This window comes from Sus scrofa, chromosome 7 (assembly GCF_000003025.6).
Source record: "Sus scrofa isolate TJ Tabasco breed Duroc chromosome 7, Sscrofa11.1, whole genome shotgun sequence".
In the NCBI taxonomy this organism is placed as follows: domain Eukaryota; kingdom Metazoa; phylum Chordata; class Mammalia; order Artiodactyla; family Suidae; genus Sus; species Sus scrofa.
This window is the reverse complement of record NC_010449.5, coordinates 112,507,420-112,520,170: the sequence shown is the minus strand read 5'-3', so window position 1 is coordinate 112,520,170 and position 12,751 is coordinate 112,507,420. Positions and strand designations below refer to the sequence as shown.

At 56.9% G+C, this 12,751-nt stretch overlaps 1 protein-coding gene across 5 annotated transcripts in view; it reads left to right on the top strand.

Annotated features, from left to right (window-relative positions):
• Positions 1,048-12,751, top strand: part of TTC7B (tetratricopeptide repeat domain 7B) — a 248,963-nt gene continuing 237,259 nt past the window's right edge. For all 5 annotated transcript variants that reach the window (XM_021099609.1, XM_021099608.1, XM_021099606.1 and 2 more), the window contains exon 1: positions 1,048-1,268. In XM_021099609.1, the coding sequence (XP_020955268.1) occupies positions 1,148-1,268 (121 nt within the window). In that variant the 5' untranslated portion in view covers positions 1,048-1,147. The remainder of the gene's footprint in view (positions 1,269-12,751) is intronic.

The following is a 12,751-nucleotide window of genomic DNA, read 5'->3' as shown; positions in this document are numbered from 1 at the left end:
TCATTGGACCCACCCTGCTGTGTTTCTTCAAACAGCCATTTTAACCTTCTAATTTATGACCTCATTTTGCTCATTTATTTCTCTGCTTGGAATGGAACAAAGGCAGGTATTTTGTTAGTTTTCTGCTATATCCCCAGCACCTCAAACAGGGTCTAGCACATAGTAGGTGGTCCCTATGTAGTTCAGGGATAACTGAAAGAAGGCACAGTTTGGACACCTGTCCTCGGCTCTCAGTCTGCAGGGCCAAGACGAGGAAACCCCTCTGGTGACTCTGCATCCTCCTCAGAGGGCAAGGGGGCTGGCCCCTGAGCTGGCAGTTTTTGCCTGGCTCCATCCACCTCAACTCAACAGACTTTTGTGGAACCCTGGGCAGGTGCCTGCTGAGGATGAGTCTCCACCCACCTCGGGCTGGGTGGTGGGAAGGCTGCCTGGGGCAGAGGCGCCTGCTAAAGGGCACAGGCCAAGCCAGGCCCAGAGGGAGCACCTTGAAACCTGAGATGGCAGGACAAGCTCAGGCAGGCGTCCTGGTCACACCCGCCTCATACCTCAGGCCCACTAGCCCTGCCTGGCCCGTGACCTTCCCTGGGGTCACTGTCATTTCTAGGTCCTATTCCTGAGGGTCTGTGGGGCGCCCAGTCCCTCCCTCTCTCCCTCTCTCCGAGGTCTCCCTCCCCCATCCTGCCCGTTCCCTACCGCCTCCCCCTCCTCACCTCCCGCCCTCACCCCTTCCACCTCGATCTGGACCCCAGCCCTAGCCCGCCTCCAGGTCGGGCACCTGGGTCTCCGTCTGGTCCCAGCCTCTGCTGCACTGCGCCCTTCCTCGCGCCTCCCCCCGCCTCCCGCCTCCCGCCCCCGGCCCCGGCCCCGGCCCCGGCCCCCGCCTGGGTCGCGACCCCGGCCCGCGCTGTGGCTCCAGCCCTGGCCGGCAGGGGCCGCTCCTTGCGGCGCCCGGGGCCCCGCCGCGCCCGCCGCCGCCGCCCGCCTCCCCGCCCCTTCCCCAGCCGGCGCTCCCGTTACGCCGCGGAGCCGGGAGCCGGAGCCCGAGCCCGCGGCGGCAGCGGGAGGCGGCGACGGGGGCGCCCGGGCGGCGGCGGCGGCGGGGCCTGCGGGGCCTGCGGGCGGGCGGGCCGGGCCCGGCCAGGCCGCGATGGCGACCAGGAAGGCGGGCTCGCGGCTGGAGACGGAGATCGAGCGCTGCCGCTCCGAGTGCCAGTGGGAGCGGATCCCCGAGCTCGTCAAGCAGCTGTCGGCCAAGCTCATCGCCAACGGTACGCGCCGGGCGCGCGGGCCTGGGCTTTGGTGGGCGCCGCGGCCTCCGCGGATCGCCGGGCCGGGTGCCCCTGAGGCGCCGCGGGGAGCGGGCAGGGGCGCGGCCGGGGTGCGATGGCGCTGCGCCCGGGGGTGTGCGCGGGGCCAGGGCCTCGGGACCCCGGGACCCCGGGAGTCACGCGGTGGCGGCGTCCTGCGGCCGCCGGCGGGTGCCTGGCGTCCCAGAGTTCCGGCGCGCAGGGCGGGCTTCTCCGGAGTGAGGGGGTCGGGGGTCTCAAGGAGTCGGCTGCTGCACCAGGATCCCAAGGGGTCAGGGGCCGGCCTCGGGGCTCTAAGAAGTTGGAGGCGAGGTGCGCCCTCAGGACATGGGTGTGGATGTATGGGGATCCAGGGTGTGTGTATGGTGTATTCGGGAGTCACGATGTATTTATGGGGGTCCTGCGTTGAGAGGTGTTGAGTAGAGACACCTGGGAAACATGCTTCGTAAACATATGGCATTCCCGGGGCTCCAGGTGGCCGCCCAGACCTGGGGTGTGTGTGTGTGTTGGGGGGGGGGTGGAAGGCAGTTGAGCTGTGTGTCCTGGGGTTCAGAGAGTAGGATATCAGAGCTGTGGATCTAGGGAGGTCAGGTTTGAGCGTATGGGGGCGATAGAGTTCGGGGAGTCCGGAGGGAGAATATTGTGGAGAGAGGTAGGAGTGTGGTTGGAGAATGTGGGGAAATGGGATTGGGTGTGTGAGGGGCTTGGGGCCTAGAGGAAGAGGGGGTCTGAGCCAGCCCCTGAGTAAGAGAAACTGGTGCCTGGAGTCAGTTTATGACCTTGTTGACTCTGTTGAAAAATTGCATCCCAAATGCCATTTCAGAGCGCAGCTCCACGTGGTCTTATTTGTTTTGGAAGCAAGTATCCTTAATATTTGCTTGTTTTTTCATGCCCGCCAAAACCACAGGCAGCAATGGACTGGTGAGAGGGCAGAGGTTTTGTCCTCTTTCATTTCTGGCTTCCTGAGGCTGGGTGAGCACATGTTGGCCGAGCAAATGAATGAATGAAAGAAAGAATGAATGAATGAATGACACTGTTCTAAGAAAGGACAACTGCATGATTTCCAACCTTCTCACCTCAGACCGCCCAGAAATGGAAAGGGCTGTTGTGTGTCCTCTTCCCAATTGGTTGGTATTTGTGCCTTTTATGGTACTAGTGCCTTAACATAAGAACTTGGTTTTGTGTATTCTCAACTGTGGTACCTCGCTTTGTGCAGGTGTTTCCTGGGCAGAGGCAGGTGCCATGATTGTGCCAGGGGCATGGAAGAAGGACAGACCTACCTGGGCTCCGCATGCAAATGTTGACTCTTTGCAGTTCAGTCAGCATTCGAGGAAAGCTGAATTTTTGAGGCAAGGGTGTTCAGTCCCCTGGGCCCCAGTGGCAGCCTGACCCGACCATCCAGGGTCACCAGCTTGCCTGCTTGCTTCTCTTCTTAGCTGCAGCGTTTTCTCCTTTCTTCTTGGAATTCAACAATCCTGGTCTGCTCTGTTACTTCCCAGCGGTGTGGACCTATCATACTTCAGGGCAGGTTGATCTTAGGATTACATGGGCGCACTTGTGAACCTCCTGGTTTTTCCCTTCAGAGCTCACTTGTTTCCTGCTTTATTTACTCATGCAGCCCATATTTGCATGTCCACCTGTGCCAGGCATCCACAGTGGTGCACAGCACTGACCAAGCTCTCCTACTTTCATGCACTTACCTGTGCTGAGGAGACAGATGGTAAGCACATCTGGACCACAGTAAACGAGGTAGCTTCAGATGGTGAGAAGTGGGTTGCAGAAATCAGGCAAGGTAGTATATGACTGAGGATGATGGGGAGGGGAAGAGGGGCCACTCAAACTGTGGTGGTCTCTGGAATGAGAGGGTAGATGGGCTTTCTGGGTTTTGAGCCCCTCCTACCATCACAGCCTCTTCTTGGCTCAGCTCTTCCCAAGGCCTGGTCTCGGTGACCTAGGCCCCATTCACTGATGGGGTTTGGGATGGAGCAGTTTGTGGGGGGCCCGGGGGTCCGTGGATCTGTGTGCAAGTTTGGTTTGGGGAAACTCATGAGAGATCGATTTCTGTCCCAGAGCCCACATGGGAAGCAGTAGCCATTGCCTACCAGGGGTCTCCCAGACCAGAAAAGATCAAAGAGGTTGTTTAGGAAGATTTTAGAAAAGCAAAAAAGCAAGGAAAAAGGATGAAACAAAACGGAATTCTTGTGGCTCTCCTTTGGGGTTCAGAGAAGTGTTTGAAGGAGGGTCTTTCCCTTCTTTTGGCTCCTGGGGGCTCTCTTGGCTGGCAGTGGGACTTCCTCCTGGCTTTAGGGGCACCAGACCCACTTGGGTACCCTAGACCTCAAATTTGGGGCAGATCTGGCAAAATCTTTAAGCTAAAGCATTTGCTGTTTAGAGTAAGGAGAGTGAGTTAACGCCACGTTTGTCATACAAGGCAGCCACAGGCAGAAAAGGGCACAGCTTCAGAACCAGCCAGACCAGTGCCGAGTCCTGGGCCAGCCACTTCCTAACTCTGTGACCTTAGCCAAATTACTTAACCTCTCTGAGCCTCAGGATTTGTTTGTTTGTTTTTTGTCTTTTTAGGGCCGAACCTGAGGCATATGGAGGTTCCCAGGCTAGGGGCTGAATCAGAGCGGAATCCACTGGCCTGCACCACAGCCACAGCAACGCCAGATCCGAGCCACGTCTGCAACCTGCACCACAGCTCATGGCAACGTCAGGTCCTTAGCCCATTGAGTGAGGCCGGGAATCTAACCTGCATCCTCATGGATGCTACTCAGATCCGTTTCCACTGAGCCATGAGACGGGAACTCCTTATTTGTTTGTTTTCATTTTCGAATGGGGATTAAAAGACTTAGCTTGAAGGATTGTTATGAGATTCAGAGGAGCTAAAGACCCTCAGGGTGCACCCCAGAGCCTGACACCTTCACAGGCAGGCCTTTCATTCATTCACTTATTCATTCATGCCACAGATACGGAGTCCTTGCCATGTGCTAGGGGCTGTTTCAGGCACTGAGGATATGCCAGGGACCGAAACAGACAAAAATGGCAAACATCCCTGCCCTGTGATGCCCACATGCTAGTAGAGATGGGGCAGGGAGACAGAAAAATAGCATCATTAGGTACAGTGTGCAGGATGGCAGGAGGTGATAAGAGGTATCAGGAGTACAGAAGAGAAGAGGGAAAGGGCTTTGGGAGCAGAAGAAGGGGTGGGGCCTGGGGACTACTGGTTTAAACAGGGTGGCCCGGGAAGGGTGGCCTGCATCTGAGATCAGAGCTAAGTTGGTGGAGTGTGTTGCAGGAAGGGGACCTCAAGGGCAGAGGCCTCGTGAGGGCAGAGGGGTGGCAGGGCCAGATGGCATGGGGCCTCATGGGTCACGGTCAAGGCTTTGGCTTTTCTTGGAGGGATATGGGAGCCATGGGAGGGTGCTGAGCAGAGGAATCCCTCATTCTTGATGCTCCCACGGGGCAGCGGGCCTCTCTGCTCAGCACAGCAGCTTAGGCAATGGGAGCATGGCAGCCCCTGCCCATTAAGGGCAGTAAATAGTGGATGCTCTCAGGGCAGGCTGCTCTGGCCTGACTCCTTTGAGATAAATGGGGTTTAGACAGTTTTGCCAAGAGGTGGATAAGGAAGAAAAGGGCCACTGCCAAGCTGAAAACGGAACCCACAAATTCCTTCTCTGCCTCGTATCCCCCCGAAGTCACCGTTTTCATTGCTCCATCTCAAGGAACCAAAATGCACGGCAGACAATGCCAGGCCCTGATGAGTTCTACCAAGAGAGTGATCACCCCAGCTAAAGGGGGTGGGAGAAAATGCCACTCAAGCCCCGACTCCTGCTGCCTGAAGTCAGGGGACCAGCGGCATGGGCATCGTCTGGGAACACACGCCGACTCTCGGGTCCCAGTCCAGATCTGCCGGGTTGCAGTCTGCACTTGAACAAGGGGTCCAAGGGACTGGTGGGCACAGGGAATTGTGAGGGGCCCTGGCCACCCAAGGGGGGCGAGGGTGAACACAGAGAACTGTGCATCAGCTTCTTGTTGGCTCGTGGTCAGCCTTGGCCCCTGGCAGGGCAGTCCCAGCTGCCTTCCCTCTCAGGTCTCCCTTGGCAGGCTCCCTTGGCGAGCTTCGCTGCTGTGTGGGAAAGTGCAGTGATCCAGCCCCTGGGCTCAATTCAGACTCTGCCTGTAGCTGGCTGGGTGACCTCGAGCCGGTTACTTAACCTCTCTGAACCTGCCTCATCCGTAAGCTCGCGTTAATAATACCGACTCCAGGAGTTCCTGTTGTGGCTCAGTGGTTAATGAACCCCACTAGTATCTGTGAGGACATGGGTTCAATCTCTGGTCTCGCTCAGTGGGTTAAGGATCTGGCATTGCCATGAGCTGTATAGGTCGCAGACACGGCTTGGATCCTGTGTTGCTATAGCTGTGACATAGGCCAGCAGCTGCAGCTCCGATTTGACCCCTAGCCTGGGAACTTCCATTTGCCGTGGGTGCAGCCCTAAGAAAACACAAACAAACAAAACCCCCCAAAACCCCCTACCCCATCTGAGTGGCTGGGAGGATGAAACGAGGTGGCATATGTTAAACTTGGCACCTGCCAAACACTGGCGTTCACTCCCTTTTGCTGACTCAGCTCGGCTCTGGGCAGGGAGGCCGGGTCCCAGGTATCACCCGGTTGGGAAAAAGCCTGGGAGACCTAGATGACACACCTGAGCTGTGCCTGGTCTAGACATTTCAATTATGGAGCAGGCATTTTAGAGCCTGCACCCGCCCCGAAGACGGCTGCTCCCTCTGAGGCAGTGCCGGCCTCTCCCGGCGTCCCCAGGCTGAGCTCACTGGGACCAGTCAGGCTCCTAATGGTAGGGTTTCCTTCAAGGGACCACCGCCCTTCCAGTAAGGCGTGATTTTTGAGCTTTTAATTACCTGTTGCTGATAGGTAGGCAGGGAACGGGCACCTGAAGCAAGGAATGTTTGGGGGGTAAAAGTTTGGCGACAAAATGTACTTAGTCCGTTGAATAGGAATGAGGTTCTTGCATTTGCCAATAGCTGATATTCCTGTGGTTTGAAGGAAGAGGCACGGATGGCCTTGTGGCTTCCCCTTCTGGAGGAAGGCTGCGCTCCCGGACGGCCCACTGGTCTCGCTCAGGCCCCTGGAGCTTTCCCAGAGAGCAGGAGAGGTAGTGCGGGGCTGTGGTCCCCCTCCTGGCCCGAAGGGCTTCTTTGGGACACTGAGGTATAACGGAGAGCCTGCTGCAGGGCAAGAAGGTGGCCCTGGGGAGTTCCCGTTGTGGTGCAGTGGTTAACAAATAACTAGGAACCATAAGGTTTCGGGTTTGATCCCTGGCCTCGCTCATTGGGTCAAGGATCCAGCATTGCCATGAGCTGTGGTGTAGGTTGCAGATGCGGCCTGGATCCCACGTTGCTGTGGCCCTGGTGTAGGCTAGTGGCTATGGCTCCAATTAGACCCCTAGCCTGGGAACCTTCATATGCTGCAGGAGTGGCCCAAGAAAAGGCAAAAAGACAAAAAAAAAAAAAAAAAATAGAAGGTGGCCCTGGTGTTTAGGAGTGGCCTCTGGACATGCCCGGGGTACAGCTGACTTCCAGAGTCAAGCTGCCCCCAGGGCAGAGGGCAAGAAGGCCTTGGTGACAGGGACTTTGCTCCTGGCCTTCCCAGGCCAGCCTCCTGCTTTCAAATGTCCTGTCCTGCTGTCCTCTGAAGGACACACCTTTGTGGCAGACCACACATCCTGCTTTTTGGATCCAGGAGATTCACTTATCTGACAGTAACACATCAGTGGCTCTGAGCTACCACTGCAGCTCGTGGTCTCTGGTCAGGGTAGAAGGACCGTGACCTTGTAGCTACACGTAGTGGGGCCAGGACTGCTTCGCTTGACCCCCTGGCCTCCAGTCCAGGGATGTCAGGCTCCAGACAGAGAGGGATGAGGAGTTCCCCATCCAGGCCTTGGTCCGCCAGCCTTTCCAGCCCGGCCCCCCGCGCCCTCGGTGCCCCTCCCTCTTGGCTGCCTGGGCCTCCCGGACCCCCTCGGTCCCCTTGCTTTTCTTCTTTCCCTTGTGCGCGTGCTCTTTGGCTCCGGAGTCCTCTCTGCAGATCAGAAGCCCACCCCTGTGTCTGTCAAGGTCTGGTTCAGGTTCCTTCCAGCTCTCCTTCCTTCCCGGAACAGGCTGTTTGCTGCTCAGAAGACAAACAGCCACAGAGCTGGAACCAGATGGGCCCAGAGAAATCACACTGCAGCCGTTTTCACACGGTCCTGCGCAGAAACCTCCCCGGGGGCTGGGTGGGCAGGCAGGCCTCGCTCTGGAGCAGTTGCACTTTCCCCTAAAGTTTCCTTTGAAGGAGGGGCTAATGTGCTCAAAATTTGAAACCCACTGATGGAGTCCAGCCTCTCCAGTTTACAGAGGAGGAAACGGGCCCAGAGAGAGGTGTCCTTCTTAGAGCCCAGCAGGGATGGCAGAGGCCAGCGGAGGGGGTCAAGAGCCTGGCCCGGCTGCCCTTGCTTCAGCTCAAAGTGTCCCTCTGCTTTTTCCCAGCTAAATGTGTTATTCCACCCCTGTGCATAGTGGGGACACACACCCAGAAGTCCTTTTCTGAAACTCTTGGGGCCAGATGTGTTTCAGGATGCAGAATTTTTCAGGTTGGGGTACCTCTACTGGACATGAGGTGACATTCCTCATGGGGTCAGGCCCATGAGCAAATAATCAATATTTCTGCATCACGCGATGCCAACAGTCGTTGCGAAAGAGATAAATTGACTCTAAATAACCTTGCGTGAGTTCAGTTTTACTGCCCAAGAAGGTACTAACAACAAAACCCAGCTTTTGGTTTGTAGAGAGGTCTGGATCTCAGAAATTACGGACCTGTAATAGCAGTGCTGAACTGGGAGGCAGGTTGGAAAAGACCAAGTGAGAACAAAGCAAAACAAACAAGCGAGACACCTGGAAGCGCTCAGCGTGGGGCCTGCACAGAGCGCACCCTCAGCAGACAGCAGCCGCCGCCTGGTTAGTGGTGGTGGTGGGGGGATTGCTGGCATCTCCCACTCCCCAGCTCAGGGCCACCTCCCCTCCCCAACATGGTGTGTCTGGGCGTGTGCCTCCTCTCCTCACTAAGGTGGTCCTTCTAGAAGACAGCGAGAGTGGTCTTGCTTCAGTGAGCCGTCAGCCTCAGAGCCTGTACTGGGTGTACCGTGTCGAACTGGCCCACAGTCTTTCACAGGGAGGCTCTGGTCCATCGGAATAGGTCTTTCAGGAAGTAAGGCTGAGAACCTTCCAAAATGGACATGAGGCCAAGGTGCAGGTGGTGACCCCGTCCCTGGGGCACATTGTCCTGCAGGGACTGGGGTTCGCCATCTCAGGGGCGGGCCAGATCCAGTGAGTCGGGGCCAGCCAGAGGTCCCCTGCTTGGCGATCCAGCATTTTCCACCTCCACTCATCCTCCCCCTTCCTGGTGAAGCCCTGATTTTGTCCAACCATCAGCCCCTGCGAGCACCATGTGCTTTTATTGTAGGTGGGCCATGGCCCCAGAGGGTCCACTCCCTTGCCTGTCATTGGTGGAGCCATGACCATACGACTTCGTTCCAGCTCCTGAGACATCAGAGGCATTTGTGTGTGTGTGTGTTGGGGGGTGTTGTTGTACGAAGGATGTTGTCATGCTTAAGAGTGACACCCATGCTTAAGAAGGAAGAAGAATGTTCTCTCTTCCCCTGGAAATTGTTCATGCTTCTGAGGCCTGGGACTGCAGCATCTTGTGCCAGGAGTGAGGCTGAACCAAGGAGGGTGGGAGCGCAGAGAGACAGGGAGAGCATGGCCTTGGTCACACTTGAGCTGCTGATGGCTCCATGCCAGGAGCGGCCCTTCCTGGACTTCCTGTTATGTGAGATAATAAAACGCCGTCTTGCTGAAGCCACATTGAGTCGGGCGTTGGCTCATCACTTCTGCTGAAAGCCTTCAAACTGGTGCAGCTCTTTGCTTGCCCAGAGCACTCCGCCGCCGGCCAGCCTTGCCCCGGGCGCTGTGCCAGGAAGGGCCTTTGCTCCTGATGCATGTCGTCCTCACGTGGGTGGATTCCTGCCCCTCTGCGTGACCTCGTGCTTGGCAGGTGGTAGAGGGTTCCAGAGCTTTGACCTCTGTGAAAGCCAGCGTTTCCCATCTGAGAAGCCAGGAAGAGGGGAGAGGTCTTCTGAGACCTCTCAAAACCATCCCCATCAGCCACCAAGACAAGAAGGAGCAACGTTTGGCAGGCGGGTGGGATGAGCGCCATGTAAACTGCACAGAAAATGCGAAGGGCCTGCCGCCTGGTCCCCCAGCTTTGTCTGTCCCTGTTCTTCAGGCACAGCGCACGGCGGAGGTGCCAGAACCAGGCAGAACAGATGGGTTTTGCTCCTTTCACAAGCCTTCCAGACCCAGTGTCAGAATCCCCAGGCATTTGCCCTCCAAGGGACCTTGTGCACATCACTTGATCCACTCAGACCTTCGTTTTCCTGGCGTCACAGGTGTTACAACAGTGCCCGTAAGGAGGCACAATGAACAAGTGTTCCTTGAGCTTCAGCTGTGTGCTGGATTCCCAGCATGCCCTTGACATGGGTCCCAGGGAATCGTCACAGTAGCAGAGTTCGAGGGAAGGGGTTCTGGGTGGTGACTCCCCTTCAGGGCATAATGACTGAGCCTTGGAGGTGTTCATGGAGCCGAGTTCTAGCCCACCTCTGACTCTAGTTCTTTTGTTCTACACTGATGTTTATCTAAACTTTTCCCATCAGAGAAGCCCCAAGCCGGCTGGTTAGAACCCAGATTGCAGGCCCCACAGCTAGTGATGCTGATGCAGCCTGTCTGTGGGGCCTGGGCTTCTGCATACTTTACGAGCTCCCAGGTGTTGCTGGTTCGCGGACACTCTCTGAGCAGCACTGGATTAAGGGAGCTGGGACATTATGGATTCTCAGACCTTTCCTCTAAGTGGTGATTCTCCTAAAATGCAGGCCAGAAATCTGCATTTTAAAATTGAGCCTCTGGTCTCAGTGGTAATGAACCTAAGTATTCGTGAGGATGAGGGTTCAATCCCTGGCCTTGCTCAGTGGGTTAAGGATCCAGTGTTGTCCCAAACTGTAGGTCGCAGACGTGGCTTGGATCCAGAGTTGCTGTGGCTGTGGTGTAGGCCTCCAGCTGCAGCTCTGATTTGACTCCTAGCCTGGGAACTTCCATGTGCTTCAGGTGTGGCCCTAATAATTAGATTGGAAAAGAATAGAATAGAACAGGCGGCCCTAATAAGAAATAGAATAGAAGTGAAGTGACGTGAAGTGCAGTGCAGTAAAATTGAGCCTCTGGTGATATGTGTCATCAGGCAGCTCTGGCAGTCCCTGCCCTTAGCCACCACCCTTAGCCTTTAGTGAGCATCATCTACGGGGGTGGGGAGGGCTGCACTGGAAGAAGTCGAGTGAGCCGGCCACCAGCCACAGGAGTTTCCAGCTCAGGGCAGTCACTCAGCCTCTGGGCAGCTGAGTCACGTGGGGCTGATTAGCAGCTCCGAGTTCCAGGCTGGGCCCCAGCTTCTGCTTTTGGACGTCTTAGTGGGCTTGGGTTCAGGGAGCAGATGGTTAACTGGGGGAACTGTGGCACAGGGAGGGCCAGGACCAGACGTGAGACATGGTTGTCCAAGTGGTGGGGCCGAGTGTCACCTGCAACCTGAGCGCAGCGACAGCATCACTGAATGCTTCAGGGTGCAGCTGGGTTACCGGAGGCTGAGAGCCGCGGGTCAGGCCTGGTAGAACTTTGGGACAGCCCGCTCATCCAGTGGGCCTGGGTCTCCTCTGCTTTTAGCATTGAGAGCCCTGTGTCCCGGGATCCTCTCAGTCCTGGGACGACAGTTCACCTTGTTAGGAGCGTGGGGATACGTGGGCAAAGAGGGCAGGCACCCAGTACAGGGAAAGCAGTGGATTTTGCCCTGTTAGACCTGCGTTCAGACCCTGGCTGGGTCTGACACTTACTGCTCATCAGGCCTCAAGTGGGTTACTCAGCTTCTCTGAGCCTCTCTCTTTATCTCCAAGCTGCTTTGAGGAGTAAATAAGATAATGCACTTTCCAGCACCAGCATTACCGGAAGCAGCCTGACTGAATCAGGAGTATTGTGTGTGCAGGGAGGGTAGAAAGTTCCAGACTTGGTCCTTTACAGGGTGTGGAGGAAGTGAACAGGATAACGCTAGCAATGGTGGCCAAGACGGTCCGCGGGGCGGGGCCGGGTTCCTGTTGTACTGAATTGCGGCTGAAGCCCGAAGCTGACAGCGGTCCGCATTTGCTGGGTCCCAAAACTTCAGTCCAAGTTTGACAGACACCTCGGGCCTCCTTCCAGCCACCCCTTCAGCCCCTAGTGAGCCCAGGATAAGATGTAGGGATGCTGAATGGCTAATGGGGCTGGGAAGGTGAATGAGACCACTGGGTGCCCACCCTTGGAGGGCAAGGCCTTTTTGGTCTTTTGTTCATTGCTCAATCCCAAGCACAGGCTGCATGGCTGGCACACAGTAGGTACTCAACTAATTATTAAATGAACGACTTGGCCTCTGCTCTGGGGGACTTCACTTGGATGCATTGACTCATCAGACACCTACTGAGCACCTCTTGGCTGGCAGCCCCTGTCGTGGGGACCTGGCACGCGGTGATGCCCAAGTCTGGTTCATAGAGACTTGGCGGACAGGCGGTCAGGGCCGGGAGCTGGAGGAACAGGACTAGGACGCCCCGGGAGGGAGTGTCCACCTGCCCATGGTCCCACATTTGAGCCTCTTGGTGTCATCCTAGTGTGTCTGGCCAGGTCCTGGCTGGGGCTGGACAAGTCCGGGCTGGGTGAGGCTGCAGTCAGCTCTCCGCTGAGTCCGAGGCCTGAGGCCTGGAAAGGGGGTCTCCCAGGCCCTGCGGCAGCGTCCTCCGTGCCTCTGCCCAGCGCTGACGCCACTGGGTCCAGTCAGCCTTCTGCCTGGAGAGATTCCTCAGGCCCCTCAGACCCCACTTGCTTCTGACGCCCTTCTGAGCGTCCCTGCTCATCTTTGCGCAGCACCTAGCAGGACGTGGCCGCCTCCCTACGGACCTGCTCCTTGAAGGCAGGGACTGGATCGGGGCTTTGAAGCCTCGGGACGAGCTTGTTCACTCTGTTTGGGGCTGGCTTCCTGAGAGAGCCATTTCTAAGCCTTCTGGGCCGGCCTGATAACGTCCCCCTGCCCGTTAGAGTCACTTCCTGCCCCACGGAGCTCTGGGGACAGGCCAAGCCAACCCCAAGCTCATGACTTTCGAGTTACCTTGTCTTTTCTTAGACGGGGTTTCTCTAGGGGAAGTGTGTGTATGTGTGTGTGTGTGTGGTGTGTGTGTGTGTGTGTGTGTGTGTGTGTGTGTGTGAGAGAGAGAGAGAGAGAGAGAGGCACCATACACTCACTTGTCTGCTCTGCCAGCGCAGCG